At 39.5% G+C, this 22,488-nt stretch overlaps 1 protein-coding gene across 3 annotated transcripts in view; it reads right to left on the minus strand.

The window, feature by feature from the left end:
- Positions 1–22,488, minus strand: part of LOC134916434 (bifunctional heparan sulfate N-deacetylase/N-sulfotransferase 4-like) — a 624,652-nt gene that overhangs the window by 19,051 nt on the left and 583,113 nt on the right. For 2 of the 3 annotated variants that reach the window (XR_010177405.1, XM_063920212.1), the window contains exons 9-12: positions 20,983–21,106; positions 18,183–18,357; positions 17,601–17,771; positions 16,630–16,739 (exon numbers count right to left, since the gene is read on the minus strand). Coding sequence is in view for 2 of the 3 variants with exons in the window: in XM_063920212.1 (XP_063776282.1) it covers positions 16,630–16,739; positions 17,601–17,771; positions 18,183–18,357; positions 20,983–21,106 (580 nt within the window). In the remaining variant the exon portion in view is untranslated. Of the gene's footprint in view, positions 1–16,629; positions 16,740–17,600; positions 17,938–18,182; positions 18,358–20,982; positions 21,107–22,488 lie in introns of those variants that run through there. The other variant, XM_063920213.1, reaches the window with a different exon arrangement.

Here is a 22,488-nt window from a genome sequence, read left to right on the forward strand (position 1 = left end):
CCATAGCAACCGATTGGATGCTGTCTATCATTTTCTAAAAAGCAAAAAAGAAATGATAGACAGCATCTGATTGGTCACTATGGGCAAAATCACCAATTCTCTGTTTTAGAAGGTTAATATATTTACCCCTGTGAGTCTTGTATTGAGCATTTTCACAGAACAAAAATACTGTATACCATAACCACTGTATCCTCAGGACAAATTGTATCCATGGAGGCCATAGACACAAGTCTGTTGCCATTTGTAGACAGAGTGAGGCCTTGCAGAATCCCTCCTCAGTATGTTTACACTAGAGATAAGTGGGTACGGTTCCCGAACATTGTGATCCGAGCTGGGATTCGAGTCCGTCTTGGGTTTTCTCACCTTACTCGGATCCCAAATAGATGAAAAACATCATCCTCCCACTGTTGGATTCTCATGGGTTTTGGATTGTATATAAAGCCCCCGGTGATTGTGCCATTTAACTCCGGCTGTGAGGTTGTAGTGAATGGTCATGTCACTGCGGTGTCTGTCCAGGGGTGCTCCAGGGGTGTTCTGTTTTGTCCACCAAGGGGCTGGAGCTGCAAAAAGGGGAACCTGTGTCCTCCAGAGATGCTGTGTTCCATCAAGGGGCTGGGGCTGCTGTACAACCATCAGTATACATACAGTGTACTATAATACACGTATTGTGAGTGACACTGTAAGTGGTCCCTGCTTTGTTCATAAAGGGGTCCTCTGCCAATTTAGGGGTGCTCTGCACTAGTTAAATAAATTACCATTAAAAAAAATAAATATATATATATATATATATATATATATATATATAGTTAGTGCTAAGACCCAGTGTACTATAATATTATATTTCTGTGACACTGCTGGTCAAACCACAGTGTATAAACATAAACGTATTGTGACACTGTAGGTGGTCCGTGCTTTGTTGTACATAAAGGGGTGCTGTGTCCATCCATCAAGGAGCTGCTCTGTCAATCTAGGGTTGCTCTGCACCAGTTTAAACAAAATAAAAGCTAAATATATTATACATTTTTTTGGGTGATAAACCCCAGTGAACTATACTATTTTTTTTCTGTGACACTGCCGGTCAGGCCACAGTGTATAATCATACATGAATTGTGACACTCTAGGTGATCCTTGTTTTGTTATACATAATGGGGTACTGTGTCCATCCATCAACGGCCTGCTCTGTCAAAGGGCTGCTATCTCAATCTAGGGGTGCTCTGCACCAGTTTAAACAAAATAAAAGCAAAATATATAATTAAAAAAGTATATATATATATTTTAGTGCTAAACCCCAGTGTAAAATAGTATTTTTTTTCTGTGACACTGCTGGTCAGACAAGCACTGTATCATACACGTACAGTATTGTGACACTGTAGATGGTCCATCCCCAGGCGTGCTTTGCTGTACATAAAGGTATGCTGTGTTGGATAAGCAACTGCTGTGTTCATCTAGAGGTGCTCTGTCAATTTAGTGGTGCAACCCCAGTGTAAAAAAGAATTAAAGCCAAAAGCATATTTGGAAAAAAAATCATATATATATATATATATATATATTTATTTGCGCTATACCCCAGTGTACTATACTATTATTTTTCTGTGACACTGCCGGACAGACTGCAGTGTATCATCATATACTGTACGTATTGTGACATTTTGACATTGATGATGATGATGTTGATGCCGGGAATGGTGTTTGTGTAAATTAGGCAAGAGTGGAAACAGTTGTTGACCATGATATGAAAAGCCCATTGTCATGGCAAAAGACAAAAAAAGCCAACTCTTAAGTGTGGAATTATTTGTACCCAAATCCAGACAACTGTCAAGCCCACTGTACCATTTGTAAAGCAAGAGTAAGTAGATGCAGGGACCTTAACCATCTATGTCACTTGCAGCGCATTTATCCAAAGTTTTTGTCAAATTCAGAAACTTTGGCTAAAAGTGTAACAATCAGTCAAGCATTACATATCTCTCTTCTCTCTGTTATATCCAAGTGCCTGCAATCTCCACCACCAACACCTTCATCATCAACATCCTCAATCATGGTCAGAAGTAGTCCTGCATCCAATTTCATATGCATTATAGACTCCTATCAGGGATTCCTCAGAAGGATCCTTGAGTGTTATGCTTGTTGCTGCTGTGAGTGCAACAGTCATGCACTAACAGTCGCCCATTGTTCCCTTAGCGTACGACACACTCACCAGTACTTAGGATGCCGCCAGGTCTTACACTCAGAACATTAGGTTTATATATTTGTCAAGTGATTAGTAGGTAGTAGCAGGAGCTGATGGAGGTGGAGACTAAGGTGCAGAGACTGGACAGGGATTACCATGCTGGACAGAAATACAAGAGCAGAGATTGAGGGTGCTAGCTCTATGACCAGCTGGTGGGGGCAAGTGGTAGTGCAAGGGTTAACTGAGGTTCCCAATATGAGGCTGGAATTCAAGGACTAGGTATGGGCAAGGAAAGGCACAAGAATATAGTCCAGAGCTTCCACCCAAGCAGCGGACCAGGGTTTCAGGACACAGAGCAGGGCCTGGTAGCATGCACAAAAGCAACAACTGGCAGCATGAAGCTGTCACAGGCTGTGAGGTACAGTTATGGCTGCCTAATAACAGCAACAAAAACCAATGAGAGAGAGCCCAGCAGACCAGCCACCTTAATAATAGTGCTTGATGCAACTGAAAAGGGAACAGCTGGGACCAAGATTTACCACTACTGCCCAGAGTCAGAGCTCATGAATTACACCGGTTATGTGGCTGGCTAAATTCAAGCCAAATTTTTAGCTAGTTTTAATCAGCCATAAAACCTGTGTAATTCATGAGTGTCCCGGTTTAAAGGGATAGTATGGTTAGCCTAGAAATACATCTCTATCCTATTTAGAATAAAGCAATGCCTCCAAGAAATAACAGCACTTTTTGTTTAAGAACACAGATGGTCTACTATTGTAATTAAAGAGTGTCACACATAGATTTTCTTGTTGGCTGTTAAGAAGCTGCAAGTAATGTTTAAAGCCAGCAGCAATTAATCTGCCAAGCAGTAAAATAGTTGCTGAAAATCTTATTAGATACTAAGTAGAGTTTTAGACAGATTTTCTTTTCACTGCAGCTCTAAAATATTGAAGATGATTTGTTGTTCTACAGTACATGGTGAACATATAGTTTTGTGAAACACTACCCTTAAATTAGTATTTCTCAAAATTATAAAGCACTTAAGCAGCTTATGACAAAGTGAATAAGTAGAAGAAACTGCAAGTCACAATCTGTGATGTGTATAAAGTGAGGGTGCTATTTGCTAGTCCATGGAAAAAGGCGAATCCTACTTGGGGAAGTGGGTTATTAAACACTGGTTATGAGTGGAATGACATCTGTGGCCATTGGGGGCACTTGTTTGTGTGCTACATTGTTCACCTTAAAGTGAAAAGTTTGGGAATTTAAATTAATGCTGTGACCCTGCTTTCACTATGGTTTGATGTTGTGTCATTTATTATGAAGTAACAATATTACAATGATTTTTGGGCTAGAAGGCTTCCCTATCTAAGGTAATATGAACCATACAAAGCTCTATCTAAGGGGTTCCAATGCATAGACACACACTAGGTTGACAGTCAATAGGTCAACCCCATATGGTGAACAATAATTACGTCAACACTGATAAAATGTCAACATGAACAAAAGGTCAACATATGAAAGGTCAACACTGGAAAAGGTTGACATGACAAAATGTTGACAGGTTTAAATGGTCAACACACATATGGCTTACACCTGTTTTTGTTTTTTTTTCTCCATTTTTTATTACTTTTTCCATCCTTGACTATCCATGTCACAAATCATAAGCTTTAATAACCTTGTGTCAAGTGGAGCAAGACACTGTGTCCGAAACATGGTGAGCGAAGTGAGGGTCCGCGTATCTACATATGGTGCTCACAGATGGAAACTATCCACACTAACCCCAAAATGCAAAAAAGGTATGTTGACCATTTTCATGTTGACCAATGCCACGTCAACATTTTGTCTACCTTTTGTCCATGCCATCCTTTCCCTGTGTCGACCTTTCATAGGTTGACCTTTTGTCCATATCGATATTTTGTCAGTATTGCCTTAAAACATGTCAATCATATGGGGTCGACCTTGACATTGTAGATCTTCTATACCATAACCGCATTTAAGATGTGAAAATAAACTTGGGTTCATCTGAATAAATTGCCTTTTTCTATTTGTTTTAATCACCTTATTGTACATGTTAGATTTCCCTTTACCCATTTGGGACAAACAAACCTAATTTCATTATTTGCATAGGTCTACATGCAGAAAGGGCAGTGCAAAATTACATGCAAAAGGTCTTTGCAAAATCCATAGTTTAAAAGTTTAAGTTCATTCATCTTTTGTGGAAAGTTAGCATCTGAAATCAAACTGATCTATTTGATTTAAAAAGCTGGCTAGGCTATACAGTAGGTAAATTTCTATTACCACTAAATGACATTTTTTTTAATACCTACAGCTGCTGTGCCAATATAATAATTAGCGATGTGCACCGGAAATTTTTCGGGTTTTGGTTTTGGATTCGATTCCGCGGCCGTGTTTTGGATTCGGACGCGTTTTGGCAAAACCTCCCTGAAAATGTTTTTGTCGGATTCGGGTGTGTTTTGGGTTCGGGTGTTTTTTTTTACAAAAAAACCCTCAAAAACAGCTTAAATCATAGAATTTGGGGGTCATTTTGATCCCATAGTATTATTAACCTCAATAACCATAATTTCCACTCATTTCCAGTCTATTCTGAACACCTCACACCTCACAATATTATTTTTAGTCCTAAAATTTGCACCGAGGTAGCTGGATGACTAAGCTAAGTGACCCAAGTGGCAGACACAAACACCTGGCCTATCTAGGAGTGGCACTGCAGTGTCAGACAGGATGGCAGATTTAAAAAATAGTCCCCAAACAGCACACGATGCAAAGAAAAAAAGAAGTGCAATGAGGTAGCTGTGTGACTAAGCTAAGCGACACAAGTGGCCGACACAAACACCTGGCCCATCTAGGAGTGGCACGGCAGTGTCAGACAGGATGGCAGATTTAAAAAATAGTCCCCAAACAGCACATGATGCAAAGAAAAAAAGATGTGCAATGAGGTAGCTGTGTGACTAAGCTAAGCGACCCAAGTGGCTGACACAAACACCAGGCCCATCTAGGAGTGGCACTGCAGTGTCAGACAGGATGGCAGATTTAAAAAATAGTCCCCAAACAGCACATGATGCAAAGAAAAAAAGAGGTGCAATGAGGTAGCTGTGTGACTAAGCTAAACGACAAAAGTGGCCGACACAAACACCTGGCCCATCTAGGAGTGGCACTGCAGTGTCAGACAGGATGGCAGATTTAAAAAATAGTCCCCAAACAGCACATGATGCAAAGAAAAAAAGATGTGCAATGAGGTAGCTGTGTGACTAAGCTAAGCGACCCAAATGGCTGACACAAACAACTGGCCCATCTAGGAGTGGCACTGCGGTGTCAGACAGGATGGCAGATTTAAAAAATAGTCCCCAAACAGCACATGATGCAAAGAAAAAAAGAGGTGCAATGAGGTAGCTGTGTGACTAAGCTAAGAGACACAAGTGGCCGACACAAACACCTGGCCCATCTAGGAGTGGCACTGCAGTGTCAGACAGGATGGCAGATTTAAAAAATAGTCCCCAAACAGCACATGATGCAAAGAAAAAAAGAGGTGCAATGAGGTAGCTGTGTGACTAAGCTAAGCGACACAAGTGGCCGACACAAACACCTGGCCCATCTAGGAGTGGCACTGCAGTGTCAGACAGAATGGCAGATTTAAAAAATAGTCCCCAAACAGCACATGATGCAAAGAAAAAAAGTGGTGCAATGAGGTAGCTGTGTGACTAAGCTAAGCGACACTAGTGGCCGACACAAACACCTGGCCCATCTAGGAGTGGCACTGCAGTGTCAGACAGGATGGCAGATTTAAAAAATAGTCCCCAAACAGCACATGATGCAAATAAAAAAAGAGGTGCAATGAGGTAGCTGTGTGACTAAGCTAAGCGACCCAAGTGGCCGACACAAACACCTGGCCCATCTAGGAGTGGCACTGCAGTTTTCTAGCGAGAGGATGAGTGCTTCAATTCTCATGTGAATCTGAACCACTAGCCATGAATATAGGCCAGGGCCTCAGCCATTACTTGCCCCTCCGTGTCGTAAATGGCATTTTGGCAAGTTTACGCTTCTCATCAGATGCTTTTAATTTTGATTTTTGGGTCATTTACTGAACTTTTGTAGTATACTTGACAACACAGAGGTAGAGCAGTGGACTACTGTACCGTCCGTACTGCTATATATTATATACTGGTGGTCAGCAAAATTCTGCACTGTCCTCCTACTATATATACTGCGCACAAATAAAATGCACCACAGGTATGGATGGATAGTATACTTGACAACACAGAGGTAGGTAGAGCAGTGGCCTACTGTACCGTACTGCTATATATTATATACTGGTTGTCAGCAAAATTCTGCACTGTCCTCCTACTATATATACTGTGCACAACTAAAATGCACCACAGGTATGGATGGATAGTTTATTTGATGACACAGAGGTAGGTAGAGCAGTGGCCTACTGTACCATACTGGTATATATTATATACTGGTGGTCAGCAAAATTCTGCACTGTCCTGCTACTATATATACTGCGCACAACTAAAATGCACCACAGGTATGGATGGATAATATCCTTGACGACACAGTGGTAGGTAGAGCAGAGGACTACTGTACCATACTGCTATATATTATATACTGGTGGTCAGCAAAATTCTGCACTGTCCTCCTACTATATATACTGCGCACAACTAAAATGCACCACAGGTATGGATGGATAGTATACTTGACAACACAGAGGTAGGTAGAGCAGTGGACTACTGTACCGTACTGCTATATATTATATACTGGTGGTCAGCAAAATTCTGCACTGTTCTCCTACTATATATACTGCGCACAACTGAAATGCACCACAGGTATGGATGGATAGTATACTTGACGACACAGTGCTAGGTAGAGCAGTGGACTACTGTACTGTTCTGCTATATAATATATGCTGGTGGTCAGCAACATTCTGCACTGTCCTCCTACTATATATACTGCACACAACTAAAATGCACCACAGGTATGGATAGATAGTATACTTGACGACACTGAGGTAGTTAGAGCAGGGGACAACTGTACTGCACTGCTATATATTATATACTGGTGGTCAGCAAAATTCTGCACTGTCCTCCTACTATATATACTGTGCACAACTAAAATGCACCACAGGTATGGATGGATAGTATACTTGACAACACAAAGGTAGGTAGAGCAGTGGCCTACTGTACCGTACTGCTATATATTATATACTGGTGGTCAGCAAAATTCTGCACTGTCCTCCTACTATATATACTGCGCACAACTAAAATGCACCACAGGTATGGATGGATAGTATACTTGACAACACAGAGGTAGGTAGAGCAGTGGACTACTGTACCGTACTGCTATATATTATATACTGGTGGTCAGCAAAATTCTGCACTGTTTTCCTACTATATATACTGCGCACAACTGAAATGCACCACAGGTATGGATGGATAGTATACTTGATGACACAGTGCTAGGTAGAGCAGTGGACTACTGTACTGTTCTGCTATATAATATATGCTGGTGGTCAGCAACATTCTGCACTGTCCTCCTACTATATATACTGCACACAACTAAAATGCACCACAGGTATGGATGGATAGTATGCTTGACGACACTGAGGTAGTTAGAGCAGTGGCCTACTGTACTGCACTGCTATATATTATATACTGGTGGTCAGCAAAATTCTGCACTGTCCTCCTACTATATATACTGCGCACAAATAAAATGCACCACAGGTATGGATGGATAGTATACTTGATGACACCGAGGTAGGTAGAGCAGTGGCCTACTGTACCGTACTGCTATATATTATATACTGGTGGTCAGCAAAATTCTGCACTGTCCTCCTACTATATATACTGTGCACAACTAAAATGCACCACAGGTATGGATGGATAGTATACTTGACGACACAGAGGTAGGTAGAGCAGTGGACTACTGTACCGTACTGCTATATATTATATACTGGTGGTCTGCAAAATTCTGCACTGTCCTCCTACTATATACTGTATACTGCGCACAACTAAAATGCAGCACAGGTATGGATGGATAGTATACTTGACGACACAGAGGTAGGTAGAGCAGTGGACTACTGTACCGTACTGCTATATATTATATACTGGTGGTCAGCAAAATTCTGCACTATCCTCCTACTAAATATACTGCGCACAACTAAAATGCACCACAGGTATGGATGGATAGTATACTTGACGACACAGAGGTAGATAGAGCAGTGGACTACTGTACCGTACTGCTATATATTATATACTGGTGGTCAGCAAAGTTCTGCACTGTCCTCCTACTATATATACTGCGCACAACTAACATGCACCACAGGTATGGATGGATAGTATACTTGACGACACAGAGGTAGGTAGAGCAGTGGACTACTGTACCGTACTGATATAATACTGGTGGCACTGTTCAGCAAAATTCTGCAATGTCCTCCTACTATATACTACAATGCAGCACAGATATGGAGCGTTTTTCAGGCAGAGAACGTAGATATTTTCAGCACACTGAGCACAGATATTTGCAGCACACTGAACACAACTGAGAGAACGCTGCACGTCCTCTCCCTATCATCTCCAATGCACGAGTGAAAATGGCGGCGACGCGCGGCTCCTTATATAGAATACGAATCTCGCGAGAAACCGACAGCGGGATGATGATGTTCGGGCGCGCTCGGGTTGACCGAGCAAGACTGGAGGATCCGAGTCTGCCTCGGACCCATGTAAAATGGGTGAAGTTCGGGGGGGGGTTGGATTCCGAGGAACCGAACCCGCTCATCTCTAATAATAATAGTAATACAAATTATAAATAGCAAATTCAACAGATGGACTTGGATGTTTTAAAGTTACTTAAAGAAAAACAAATGAAACAGGTTTTTGGTTATTTTTTTGTTAAAATGTAGAAGCTGTGTTAAAGTAATTAATACTACTAAACAATTCATTTTATAAACATTGGTTACTCACCAAAATGGTAATATTATTCTACTACATGCATTGTCAAATTGTTTAAAGGAAAAACAGAATTTTTATTTTATATATATATATATATATATATATATATATATATATATATATATACACACTGCTCAAAAAAATAAAGGGAACACTAAAATAACACATCCTAGATCTGAATGAATGAAATATTCTTATTAAATACATTGTTCTTTACATAGTTGAATGTGCTGACAACAAAATCACACAAAAATTATCAATGGAAATCAAATTTATTAACCCATGGAGGTCTGGATTTGGAGTCACACTCAAAATTAAAGTTGAAAAAATACACTACAGGCTGATCCAACTTTGATGTAATGTCCTTAAAACAAGTCAAAATGAGGCTCAGTAGTGTGTGTGGCCTCCACGTACCTGTATGACCTCCCTACAATGCCTGGGCATGCTCCTGATGAGGTGGCGGATGGTCTCCTGAGGGATCTCCTCCCAGACCTGGACTAAAGCATCCGCTAACTCCTGGACAGTCTGTGGTGCAACGTGGCGTTGGTGGATGGAGCGAGACATGATGTCCCAGATGTGCTCAATTGGATTCAGGTCTGGGGAATGAGCGGGCTAGTCCATAGCATCAATGCCTTCGTCTTGCAGGAACTGCTGACACACTCCAGCCACATGAGGTCTAGCATTGTCTTGCATTAGGAGGAACCCAGGGCCAACCGCACCAGCATATGGTCTCACAAGGGGTCTGAGGATCTCATCTCGGTACCTACCTATCTAATCGATCTTTCAGTGTTCACTTCTCTGATTCTACCTCCTCTTCTCTACCTCTATCAGTTGGAGTACCGCAAGGCTCAGTCTTAGGTCCTCTGCTTTTCTCAATCTATACCTCCTCTCTTGGTAAACTAATCAGCTCCTTCGGATTTCAGTATCATTTGTACGCTGATGATACTCAAATCTACCTATCCTCCCCAGATTTATCACCACCTGTATTGGCTCGTGTCACTGGATGCCTGTCTGCCATTTCATCTTGGATGTCATCTCGCCATCTCAAACTCAACATTTCCAAAACAGATTTAATTATTTTCCCACCAGCTAAGGGTAGTTACCAACCTGATATTGCCATAACTGTTGACAATGCAACTATCCACCCTACCCCACAAGCTCGCTGCCTAGGTATCATCCTTGACTCTGAACTGTCGTTTGTTCCACACATTCAATCTGTCTCTAAATCATGTTACATGCACCTCAAAAACATATCCAAAATACGCCCTTATCTTACACAAGACACTGCAAAAACTCTGATCCATGCACTCATCATCTCCCGCATTGATTATTGTAATAGTCTCCTTACTGGTCTTCCCAAACATAGGCTCTCACAACTTCAATCCATTTTAAATGCAGCTACGAGGCTAATCTTCCTCACCAGACGTTCTTCGTCTGCTGATCCGCTCTGTCAGTCCCTCCATTGGTTACCGGTATTCTACCGTGTCAAATATAAAATACTTTTACTTACATACAAGGCTATTACCCAAACTGCACCATCATACATCTCCTCACTCATCTCAAAATATCTCCCTACCAGATCCCACCACTCTGCACAAGATCTGCGTCTTTCATCCAGATGTATTACCTGTTCCCACTCAAAATTACAGGACTTTACCTGGGCTTCACCCACTCTGTGGAATGCCCTCCCACGCACAATAAGACTCTCCACTAGTCTCCAAACCTTTTAACGTTCCCTGAAAACTCATCTCTTCAGACAAGCCTACCAAATTCCTGACCCACACACATTACCTTCAATGCTTCCCTATCCAGTTACATTCACTCTGCACAGTCCCCATAACCTCACATTTTGTCTTCCAACATTGCTGGGTGATCATATCATACAACCCACTAAGAACCTAGCAATCTGGGGAAACATTATGTAACAGGTTGCATCTATCCTTGTGTATCAATACCTATTTCCCTATAGATTGTAAGCTTGCGAGCAGGGCCTTCCTACCGCTATGTCTGTCTTTGCCCTGTTTTGTTCTATAACTGTTGTTCTAATTGTAAAGCACAACGGAATATGCTGCGCTATATAAGAAACTGCTAATAATAATAATAATGGCAGTCAGGCTACCTCTGGCGAGCACATGGAGGGCTGTGTGGCCCCCCCAAAGAAATGCCACCCCACACCATTACTGACCCACTGCCAAACCGGTCATGCTGGAGGATGTTGCAGGCAGCAGAACGTTCTCCTTGGCGTCTCCAGACTCTGTCACGTCTGTCACATGTGCTCAGTGAGAACCTGCTTTCATCTGTGAAGAGCACAGGGCGCCAGTGGCGAATTTGCCAATCTGGGTGTTCTCTGGCAAATGCCAAACGTCCTGCACGGTGTTGGGCTGTAAGCACAACCCCCACCTGTGGACGTCGGGCCCTCATACCACCCTTATGGAGTCTGCTTCTGATCGTTTGAGTAGACACATGCACATTTGTGGCTTGCTGGAGGTCATTTTGCAGGGCTCTGGCAGTGCTCCTCCTGTTCGTCCTTGCACAAAGGCGGAGGTAGCGGTCCTGCTGCTGGGTTGTTGCCCTCCTACGGCCTCCTCCACATCTCCTGATGTACTGGCCTGTCTCCTGGTAGCGCCTCCATGCTCTGGACACTACGCTGACAGACACATCAAACCTTCTTGCCACAGCTCGCATTGATGTGCCATCCTGGATGAGCTGCACTACCTGAGCCACTTGTGTGGGTTGTAGACTCCGTCTCATGCTACCACTAGAGTGAAAGCACCGCCAGCTTTCAAAAGTGACCAAAGCATCAGCCAGAAATCATAGGTGCTGAGAAGTGGTCTGTGGTCACCACCTGCAGAACCACTCCTTTATTGGGGGTGTCTTGCTAATTGCCTATAATTTCCATCTGTTGTCTATTCCATTTGCACAACAGCATGTGAAATTGATTGTCAATCAGTGTTGCTTCCTAAGTGGACAGTTTGATTTCACAGAAGTGTGATTGACTTGGAGTTACACATTTCAGTAAATAAATCAGTGAGTGAGTGAGGGCATTCACATTTAAATATATATATATATATATATATATATATATATATATATATATAGACATGTTTGGAAGATGAGGTACAAAGGTGCTGATCAAACATCTGTCAAGCACATTTTTTGACTAAAAGACATTTTTTTTCCTGATACAGAACATAGAAGTCATTATCCAAAATGATACAGTGTATTAAGAGTGAGTTATTGATCTACGGTAGACCTTTAAGTTCTATTATTAATTGCAGTAAGACAGGAACAATGGCTAGGTTATTTATATCATGAGATCGCAGAGTCTGGCTTGAGGATGGATGTCAGGTCTGTCAAGATCAGTTTCCACTTACACTCACCACTGGAAAGTGCTCACATTAAGTAGAAGATGACAAGACACCCATAAGTATCAATGACCTCTGCTATTATACTGAAGGGGACATTATTTCAGTTGAACAGTGAAGCAAAACAGCGCCCCAGTTAGGCAGAAATAGGATTACAGGGGTCTCACTGCAAGAAAACCAGTTAAACAGCAGCTGTTCTACAATACCAGAATTAGCATCAGCATACCCATACAGACTTATTACAACAGGGCAACAAAGACAAGGTAAACTTTTGACTTCCTTTAAAGGACATAACATAATATACAGTATAGGGAAAGTAAAGCAAGTAAATGTCCCATGATACTAATGCTATATGATAACTAGGGTCAGAGCATAATTCTATTGTCCGCAGGCTTTATAAGGAACTACTGTGCTACTTGTTCACCCAGCTAACGGATGTGCTTAAAATCCTCTTTTGCAGCAAATAGAAACTATAGCACTTAAAAAACTTCTTACTTAACTTTATGCTATTACTAACTACACTTCACATTAACTTTATGTGCATAAATGTAGTAGCATGGCCATGCACTTAGACTAGACCCTTGCTATAGTGTGAATGTTAGGATAAACACTTTAAAGCTTAAAAGTAAATTTGCAACAAATGTAATTTTGTATTTGTAATGTCATTAACTCCAATGTTAAAGACTATGAAGCAAAGAAGTAACATTGTAAATATTTTAATACAAGTTAGTAAAATCTATTGGCAACAGGATAGAGTTTGTTCAAATTACTTGGATGTTCTAAACAGAGCCGGCCCTAAGCAATACGATGCCCTAGGCATGATTTTGGCTGATGCCCCCTAGTACCGCTGCTAGTTCCACCTCTGACCCTGCACCCTTTTCCCATCACTATCACCCCTCAGTTCTATCAGTCCACATCTTGGTGCTCCTATCCCCTATATTTTAAATAGAAACAGTGCGCAAATTCGGTGCGCAGCCCAAAAAGGGGTGTATTCTTTTGGGAAGGGGCATGGCCACAGAATAGTGCCCCCAATTCAAATTAAGCCACACAGTACTGAAACTTTATTCACATCATTTCATGCAATAGTGTCCCTTCTTCACGTTACATTACACAGTAGTACCACTTTAACATATACACATTACTCCTCACAGTAGTGTCCCTTATTCACATTACATCACACTGAATTGATCCTTATTCACATTACACCACAACATATTGCTCTTTATTCATATTAGACCACACAGTAGTGCCTTCTCTATACATTACGTCACATAGTAGAGCACCTTATACACATAATGCCACACATTAGTAATGCATTTATGCACATACTACCACACAGTAATGCCCCTTTCACATATGACATACATTATTAATGTCCTTATAAACATAATGCACCTTACACATTATGCCAACCTTTACTAATGCCCTTATACACATTACGACACACATAATGTCCCTTACCCACCTCGTACATTATTAATGTATTTATACACATGACACACATAATGCCTGTTACACATATGCCAAACACTATTGCACAAAGAACCTACTCACATGGCTGCTACCAATGTGCCCTATGTCTCTGCTTGGATACAGATCTGTCCTCATACATCTTGTCTCAATATGCCATGCAGCTCCCGTCCAGCTCTGCTAATGTTGGGTGCCTTTTTTTGCAGAAAATGCATTTTATTTAAATTGCTATGTGACTAGTGCAAACAAGCAGCTTCTGCTGATTAAAATGTGTGCAACTGTGGCTCTATTTGCATACAAAATGCTACATTACAGTGATTTCCAGGAATACTCTGTAACGTAGCATTTCATATGCATATACAGCCGCAGTCACACACAGAATATAAACATGCCGCATATCATTTTAATCAGCAGAATGCCCCTAGACATTCCAAATGCCCTAGGCATTTGCCTAGTTTGCCTATGCCCAGGGCCGGCTCTGGTTCTAAATGTTTTGGAGACAGTGAATTGTTGGTGTACATGATTTCAATTGTTTTTGTAATTGATAGGCTGTAATTATTGCTGTGTATGACTGATGCATAGTGGGGTTATTGCCTCTCTGTCCAAGAAAGAAGGAAGATCAGACCATCTACACTTGCACATGCATCGGAGATGTAATGTGCATTTGTCCCATTGGTTACCATCAGCAGAAGCAGATTGGAAATTTATTAAATTCTGATAGGCATTCCTGCGTGGTGATGGGGGGTCATGGCTATCATCAGTAGTTATCTTGAGGGTGTGTTGGTGGTGTGGCAGTGTGGCAATATCAGGGACTGCAGCAAAAGACAACAGCAGCCAAATTTCATTGGACATTCTGAACAATCATAGAGTCAGATCAATGGTGTGGCTGATGTCAGATCGATGGTGTAACTTTTTGTACATCACAGTGACTTTATTTTAATTGATTTTAATGTTCTCATGGTAAGCTTTGATGGGACAACTGTCATCATTGCTCCACTTAATAATACGTCACTGTATGTATCAAACACACAAGACATAAGCCAGGTAGGGGATACTGCATAGTTGGACCAGCCACAATTGGGATTGTTGCTGCACCTACTGCTATGGCATTGACAGCAAGTCATCAGTGACAAAAATATGTTAAGCAGAGGAAGATTTCTTTAGTGTTGCCTAATGATGATAAATGCTCCATTCTGCCACTGCTACACAATCTGTTTTCATGTTTTCTCTAACCAGTATTCAGTGTGAGCATTGTATATCTCTGATATATTATGTACACTGCATTATGTGTGAGGCAGACAATAGCTTTTTACATATTATGCCCTCTTCATGGGTGACTACACTCACTATAAAAGAAAGCATTTAGAACCCCCAATCTAGAAAACATGCGTTTGCCCTTGCTAGGAACCCCCAAAAAAGATCATTCACGGTCACCAAGAGAACTCTGCCCTAATGCTGGGTAATAATGGGCCTCTCGCAATACCTCAAGGCAATGGATAGCAGGGCTAAATTATTAGAATATGTCACATCCACTTATAGCATTAAAATGTTCTTGCATGCTGGCACTTGAAAATACGCATATACTATTGGTGTGTGGATTAATAGATAAAAAGTATATAGACAGTCAGTAGGTTGACATGCAGATGGTTGACACAGAAATGGTATACACCTTTTTTTGTTATTTTAACTTTAATCGTAACCATAAATCTAACCCCCCCCCACCCATGCCTAATCCTAATCCTTCCCCTGGTGCCTAACCCTAACTGCCCACTTCTGCATCTTAAAAATAAACCTCCAAGTGCTAGCTCTATCCATACCCATCCGGCAGCAATAACCCTAACCCTCCTCCAAGTGCCAAACCCTAACCCTTAAGCCTAAAAATCATAAAAACCCAAGTGTCTGCATTTTATGTGTCACTGATTTCCATGTCATCCTTTTAAACCTGACATCATTTTGGCAATGTCGACTTAATCAACAGTGCCAAAAGTGAACTATTTAACTGTTGACCTTTTGACCCTGTCAACCTATTGACTGTCGATCATCTGATGTTGACCTATTGACTGTCTATTTAATGTCTTTCTTCCATCCGGATACTATACTTTTGCTTGTAGTGCATCTTTGTGCACCAATGTGACATGCAACTAAATTGTCACTCAAGGCCTGATTCAGAATTGGACAGATATGCAGTAGCAGACTTTTGTCGTAGCTGCTACATCAAAATTATGCTAATGCCACAATAGATGGGCTGTCTACTGAGATGCTTACAATCTGTAGTCATGAAAGAAATTATGATGTAAAAGGTCAGCAACAGGCAGAGGTTGACCAGAGGCGATGGGTTAGTGGTCAAAGGAATCAAAGGCTCAACAACAAATATCACTAAATAAGGTCAGGAGAACAAAACCTATAAAAGGTGCCTAAGTGATTCCAGCCATGGTCTTATGTAGGCACTCAATGTCAAATGGGGTGCAAATCGCAAACAAAAACATAGTTATGCCCTCATACTGTACAAGCACATTTGTCTGTACATCTCACAGTAATGATGGTGATAAGAGCACAGGTAAGCACATTACAACATTGTAAAGACTAATGACATGGTTCTTGTTTAAGTATTTCCTTAAATAATATATTTTAACACAAAGGGAGTGAAACAAGAGGATATACTTACGTTAGCGTTTCTGAGTAATTATAATGAGGAAAAACTCCTAAAAAGGACTGCACTTCATCCATTACAATAGCTGGTTCATTCCTCAGATGTTGTCCATCTATAATTAACAGCTAAAATACCATGATTGCTGATTAATATATACATTTATTATTAAAATTAGTATATATTTTAAAAGGTCATATAAAATATAAACATAAAAACAGTAAAGGAAATTAGGTCTAACCGTATTTCATTAGGAAGTTTAGGTACTGTGTAAGGTTGGAGAACATACAGTAGAATTAGATATTGTTATGATGGCTATATAAAATAGGTTCTAGAGAAATAAATGGAAAATATAATCTAAAGTCACTTAATAGGGCGTTGAGTCACCACATGTTTTTAAATTGTCTGTTTTCTGTTGTAGGAAAAACACTATCTCTAGCTTCCTTCACAAGTCCCATAATTGTTCAACTAGATTCACTCGAGAAATGTTATACATGACCCTGACAAAGGCGAAATGTAATTTGTTTAATTACTTTTCCATGTTGTGTCCACTAACTGTACTGACATTTTTTTGTCATTACTTTGTACTTTTAAATTGTAACAGTCTACCTGAAAGTTAGCAGGCTTGTTAGTATTAGAAATTAGTGGTGGTACTGGGTAAAAAAAGTAAAAATGAAATTTGAAGACGTTTGATTCAAACTTTAAGTAAAAGTTGGATCACTGTTCTCCAATTGGTTAAAATATTTTCATAGCTACTGATTCAATCATTGTTCGATAAAGTACATGCAACAAAAGCATAAAGTTAAATTCAGGTTTGAAACGGAAAATCCAATTTAAAGTTTTGGGTGATGTTTTTTCATTTGTACAGAACTCACCACAAATCATATTTGTTGATTTTAGCAGAATACATAAACTCATGAAATGAAAATAACTGACGCTCAATCAAAGCAGACAAGTCTAACAACAATATGCTAAAACAGTATTATTACCTGTGAAGATGTAAAATAATTTAACCATCGTTCTATGTGTGTAGAATATAAGCCAGGCACAAGGCATCTTTTCTGCAGGGTCTGTAACTCCAAGGAAGCTTTACGATCGGCAGTTATCACTTCATAGAAGCTAAATTTCAGAGCAGTGGGATCAGCATGAGATCGTTGATGCTGAAAGAAAAATAAAATGCTAACTTCTTCAATTTCTCGGACTATCTACCATAAACAGTTGGTTCAGTTGTACAATAATACTTTCCTTGCATGCTTGGCTTTATCTTTCATTACTGTATGGCTATCTAATCAGGAAATGTAGTATTTCTGCCACTACGCAATATCCCTAGGAAGACAATTTAATTATTGTAATGGTCTCTTATAGGTATATATATTTTTCAATTAAAATCGAACTGAAATAAGAAAAAAATATTTTCTACATGCAGTTTTGTTACCTTACTTCAAAGCAAAATGTTCCATATTTTAGTATACTGTATTTAACTTATTTAAAGAACTAAAGAGTACTAATTTCCAAGTACTCCTGTTTTAATACATGCCCAAGTCCTATTCATCTTAAGTGCATGTACATACCTGGTACCACGAGTATGCTCTGTCAGATGGATCAATGAGAATGGTGATGATCTTTGCTTTTGGTAAGAGTGCAGCAACTCTCTGGGGTACTTCCTCTGTATGAAAATAATTAGTACTTTTTTCAAATAGGAAATCCGAAGTTGTGTTCGATGGATAAGGGAAAAAATCCATATACCTTGGAAACAGCAAAAAGATTCCATAATTTTCAATAACATTAAAATACGAAAAATTGGATATGGACATTGTTGATCAAAGCACAGGGGTATTATAGTTATTAAGGATACAGGTCATACAGAACTAGAATATTGCTTAGCATTGCTCACAGAAGACCACTGACACATACTATCAACATTATCTGCGTCATTTGATTTCTAAAAGAACAGCTTCAACCCCAAGTAAGGTTTCTCCTAAATTACCGTAACACAGGTTCTGCATGCTATGCCAAACCCAATATATACAGTCCTTAGACATTGCCTCAGCACAACCCCAACACAAATAATATTACACAACCCCTAGGTATTAAAGTATGTTGCTTATACAAAAATACAAGCAAAAGATTCAGAAATACTCACTTAAGTCCACCAACATATACTATAGATCCAACCCCCTTACAATGTACTACAATACAAACACTGGATGAACCACTGTACACACATCATTCAAATAATTAGTGTATTAATCTATCCAGGTCCCGTAACTATTATTGCCAAAAACAATTATTAAAAAAAACAATAATTGCTATCTCATTTCAAGTGATTGATAGCAACATCTACCAAAGTTAAAGGTATTTTTAACATGGCCTGTACAATATATTTTGTGACTTCTAATACCTTTATGATTTACAGTGTTACATTATGTCATATATATGCTTTCTTCCATAAGGTAAGCTGACTTGAATGATGGTTGTAAAAACATATTATTTATTCCAAGTTGGTTTAGCAATTCCCTTTCTCTTAGTTTTAGTTTATACAGTCAGTATGTTTGAAAGTCCCATCTGTTTTTAGCCAGATTTTGATCCCACAGTTAAGCAGAAAATATGTTTATAATGTAGGCGATGAGTTCATATTGACTCTTTAGCTTTCAGCACACCTTTCAGTTAGTTTACATAGTCACTACACTTTAAAATTGAAATGCTAAGGAATAAAAAATGGAAATAAAACACATTGTTCTCTGTTTAACCTTAAGCTCCACTTTAGTACTATAAAAGGTAATTATTAGTTTTACGCTTAGTTGGATACAGCTAAAGTCACCCCTACATCATCATGGCATCTATCAGTGGCATTTTCGATAGAAGCCTGTAGGCTTCTTTATGCAGAGTTCCCCTGAGAGGGATCTGAAGGTCCCACAGCCAATGCCTGTGCAAGAGCAGTATGGACTCCAGTTTCATTAACAGAGAAGTCCTCAGAACACAAAGGACAACTCTTTTTGGAAGAGCTGTCTGTTTCATTTTGTAATCACAATTGCATATGTGTAATGCATTAATAAATGTTGTTATGCTTGCGTTAAGTGGTGTATTTATTACATTCAAAATGAGATGCTAGATGTATTTGTGTGTGATTGAGGGACTGTGTTCTTGTGTAGCTATACAGGCCTGAATGAGGGCCTTAGATAAATTCCCATCTATTTGAAATTTATAAAAAAAATATGATGAAAATTGACCTATAGTAAATACACCCCTATGATTTCCAAGGTTTAGTACAAAATAAAATAATAATATATTGCGCTTATTAACATTTTCCAAGCTGGGATACATACATGATGTTTCACTAGAAAATCTGAATAATTATGAAAGTAGTTACAGATGATGAAGATATGAAACGAAAGAAAGATTTAAAAAATGTGAATCGTAAGACTCCAAATGTAACATATGAAACAGATTTTGTAACAACATTTAGATTTTTTTGCTCCAGCAATTTACATTATTCTGGAAAGTGGTATCAATATTTTTTCAAGACTAGCCATATATGCACTCTTGTGTAATTTAGACATTGTGATAAAGTTTCCTCAAACTGTATACAAAAATAAACTACAGATGTGTCTTCATATACTGTATTGTGGCTTCAGTCAGACCAAAGAGCTCCTCTGAGCTGCCAGGTCTTGTAGCACTTGGAAGACCCAAATATCTTTCTTGCTCAAAGTGTGCCTCTTAATAGCATAAATAAAATAACTGTTAAGAGAAAAAAAAACTAGCTATTTTGCTAGAATACACTGATCAGTTTGATGTGAAACATTTGTACATCTGTATGAAAATGAGTCTGAGGGGTCTATTCATAAAGCAGTGAAAAGAGTGAAGAAGTTGCCCATGGCAGCCAACCAGTGGTGAGGTAACATTTGTAAAGTGCATTCTATAAAATTATAGGTAGCAGCTGATTGGTAGCAATGAGTACCTTCTCCACTGGCTCACTTCTCCACTCTCTTAACTTCTTCATGAATAGACTCCTTTATCTAAATACAAAGTGCTACAATGCAGAGGCCACTGCTTTTTCTCATGCCAAGTTCTGTTATGCTTCATCTGCAACTTTTATGTGTTTAAAACTAACTCCTGTGCAGTTACAGCCTCAGTCCAGCATCTCTAATACACTGAGTATTGTTTCACTGCATCTGTGATGTGAATAAGTAGCAAAATTGAAAGAAAAAGAACTACTTGGATTGGTGGGTGCCTTGCGCCATACGGCATTTAGACGCTGGTTGTATGAGGACACATCTGTAGGAAACAGTAAATAAAACAACCATGTAGCAGACGAATCAAGAAGTGTTTCACAGCAAGAAAAAGTTTGTGATCTTTATTTATATATCTTACCAGTCAATTCCTTTGTGATAGTTGTTGCCATTAAAGAATTGCACTTCCTCGAAGGTCTTTGGGTTAGGAATGTTGCTAATGATGTAGGGGTGCATTAGTAGAAATAAGTAAAGTGCTGTTGTGCCTACAGGAAAAAATAAATAAATATATATATATATACATATATATATATATCATGAAATAGCTGCAACAGAAATACAAGTATATATAAAAAGACTGTATATATATATATATATATATATATATATATATATATGTGTGTGTGTGTGTGTGTATAAATACATTTAGTAAGCTCCATGGTGCTAGACTTATATAATCTTAGAGGACAAAATAATGTTTGGAAATATTTCTGCTGAAAACAAAGCAATTTTTTCAGCTGCTCAGCTCATGTACTGAGTATGTAGACCGGATATACTGTAGAAAAGGTGAAAGTGGGTGATTTAGTGGTCTTTCATTGCATCTAAAATAAGGTCAATGTCACAGGCCTGACATTTCCAACTGGCTGCCAATTTTAGTTTTTTCAGGTGCTATATCTTGATAGCATAACTCAGATGTCAAAATATCCTTTAAAATATTTAACGTTTATTGGGAGAATTAATGTAACTTGTCACATTTTACATTTACTGGTTCCATATTCCATTTACATGTAAAGCGTAAATTGCTTATTTTGCTAAAATTTCAAGATTTCTGAATTTTTATTCAAATACAGAAACTATTCTGTGAATATAAGAATGAATTACTTATCACTATTTAAGCATGTATTATTCAGTGAGTGACATTTTTAATTATACAGTAGGTGCAATGAAGAAGCAATTGCTTTTGGTCAGCATAGTGCCAGTTAGATTAATATAATGAAGGTGTCTGTTTGGTGACTGTGGGGGTCATCCCGAGTTAATCGCTCGCTAGCAACTTTTTGCAGCACTGTGATCAGGTTAAAACTCAGCAAAACAGCGCAAGCGTATGCACCACAATGTGCAGGCGCATCATACGGGTACAAAGAGGATCGGTGCTGGGCGATGGATTTAACGAAGAATCCATTCGCACAGTTGATTGCAAGGTGAATGACAGAAAGAGGGCGTTTATGGGTGTCAACTGACCGTTTTCTGGGAGTGTTTGGGAAAACACAGACGTATCCAAGCATTTGCAGGGCGGGTGTTTGACGTCAATTCCTGGACCAAAGGCCTAATTCAGAGTTGATCGCAGAAGCAAATTTGTTAGCAGTTGGGCAAAACCATGTACACTGCAGGGAGGGCAGATATAGTGCAGAGAGAGTTAGATTTGGGTGGGGTGTGTTCAAACTGAAATCTAAATTGCAGTGTAAAAATAAAGCAGCCAGTATTTACCCTGCAGAGAAACAAAATAACCCACCCAAATCTAACTCTCTCTGCACATGTTATATCTGCCCCACCTGCAGTGCACATGGTTTTGTCCAACTACTAACAAATTTGCTGCTGCGATAAACTCTGAATTACCCCCCAAAAACATTGGAGTGATCGCAGTGGTTGA

The sequence above is a fragment of the Pseudophryne corroboree genome, chromosome 1 (genome assembly GCF_028390025.1).
Source record: "Pseudophryne corroboree isolate aPseCor3 chromosome 1, aPseCor3.hap2, whole genome shotgun sequence".
Lineage (NCBI taxonomy): Eukaryota > Metazoa > Chordata > Amphibia > Anura > Myobatrachidae > Pseudophryne > Pseudophryne corroboree.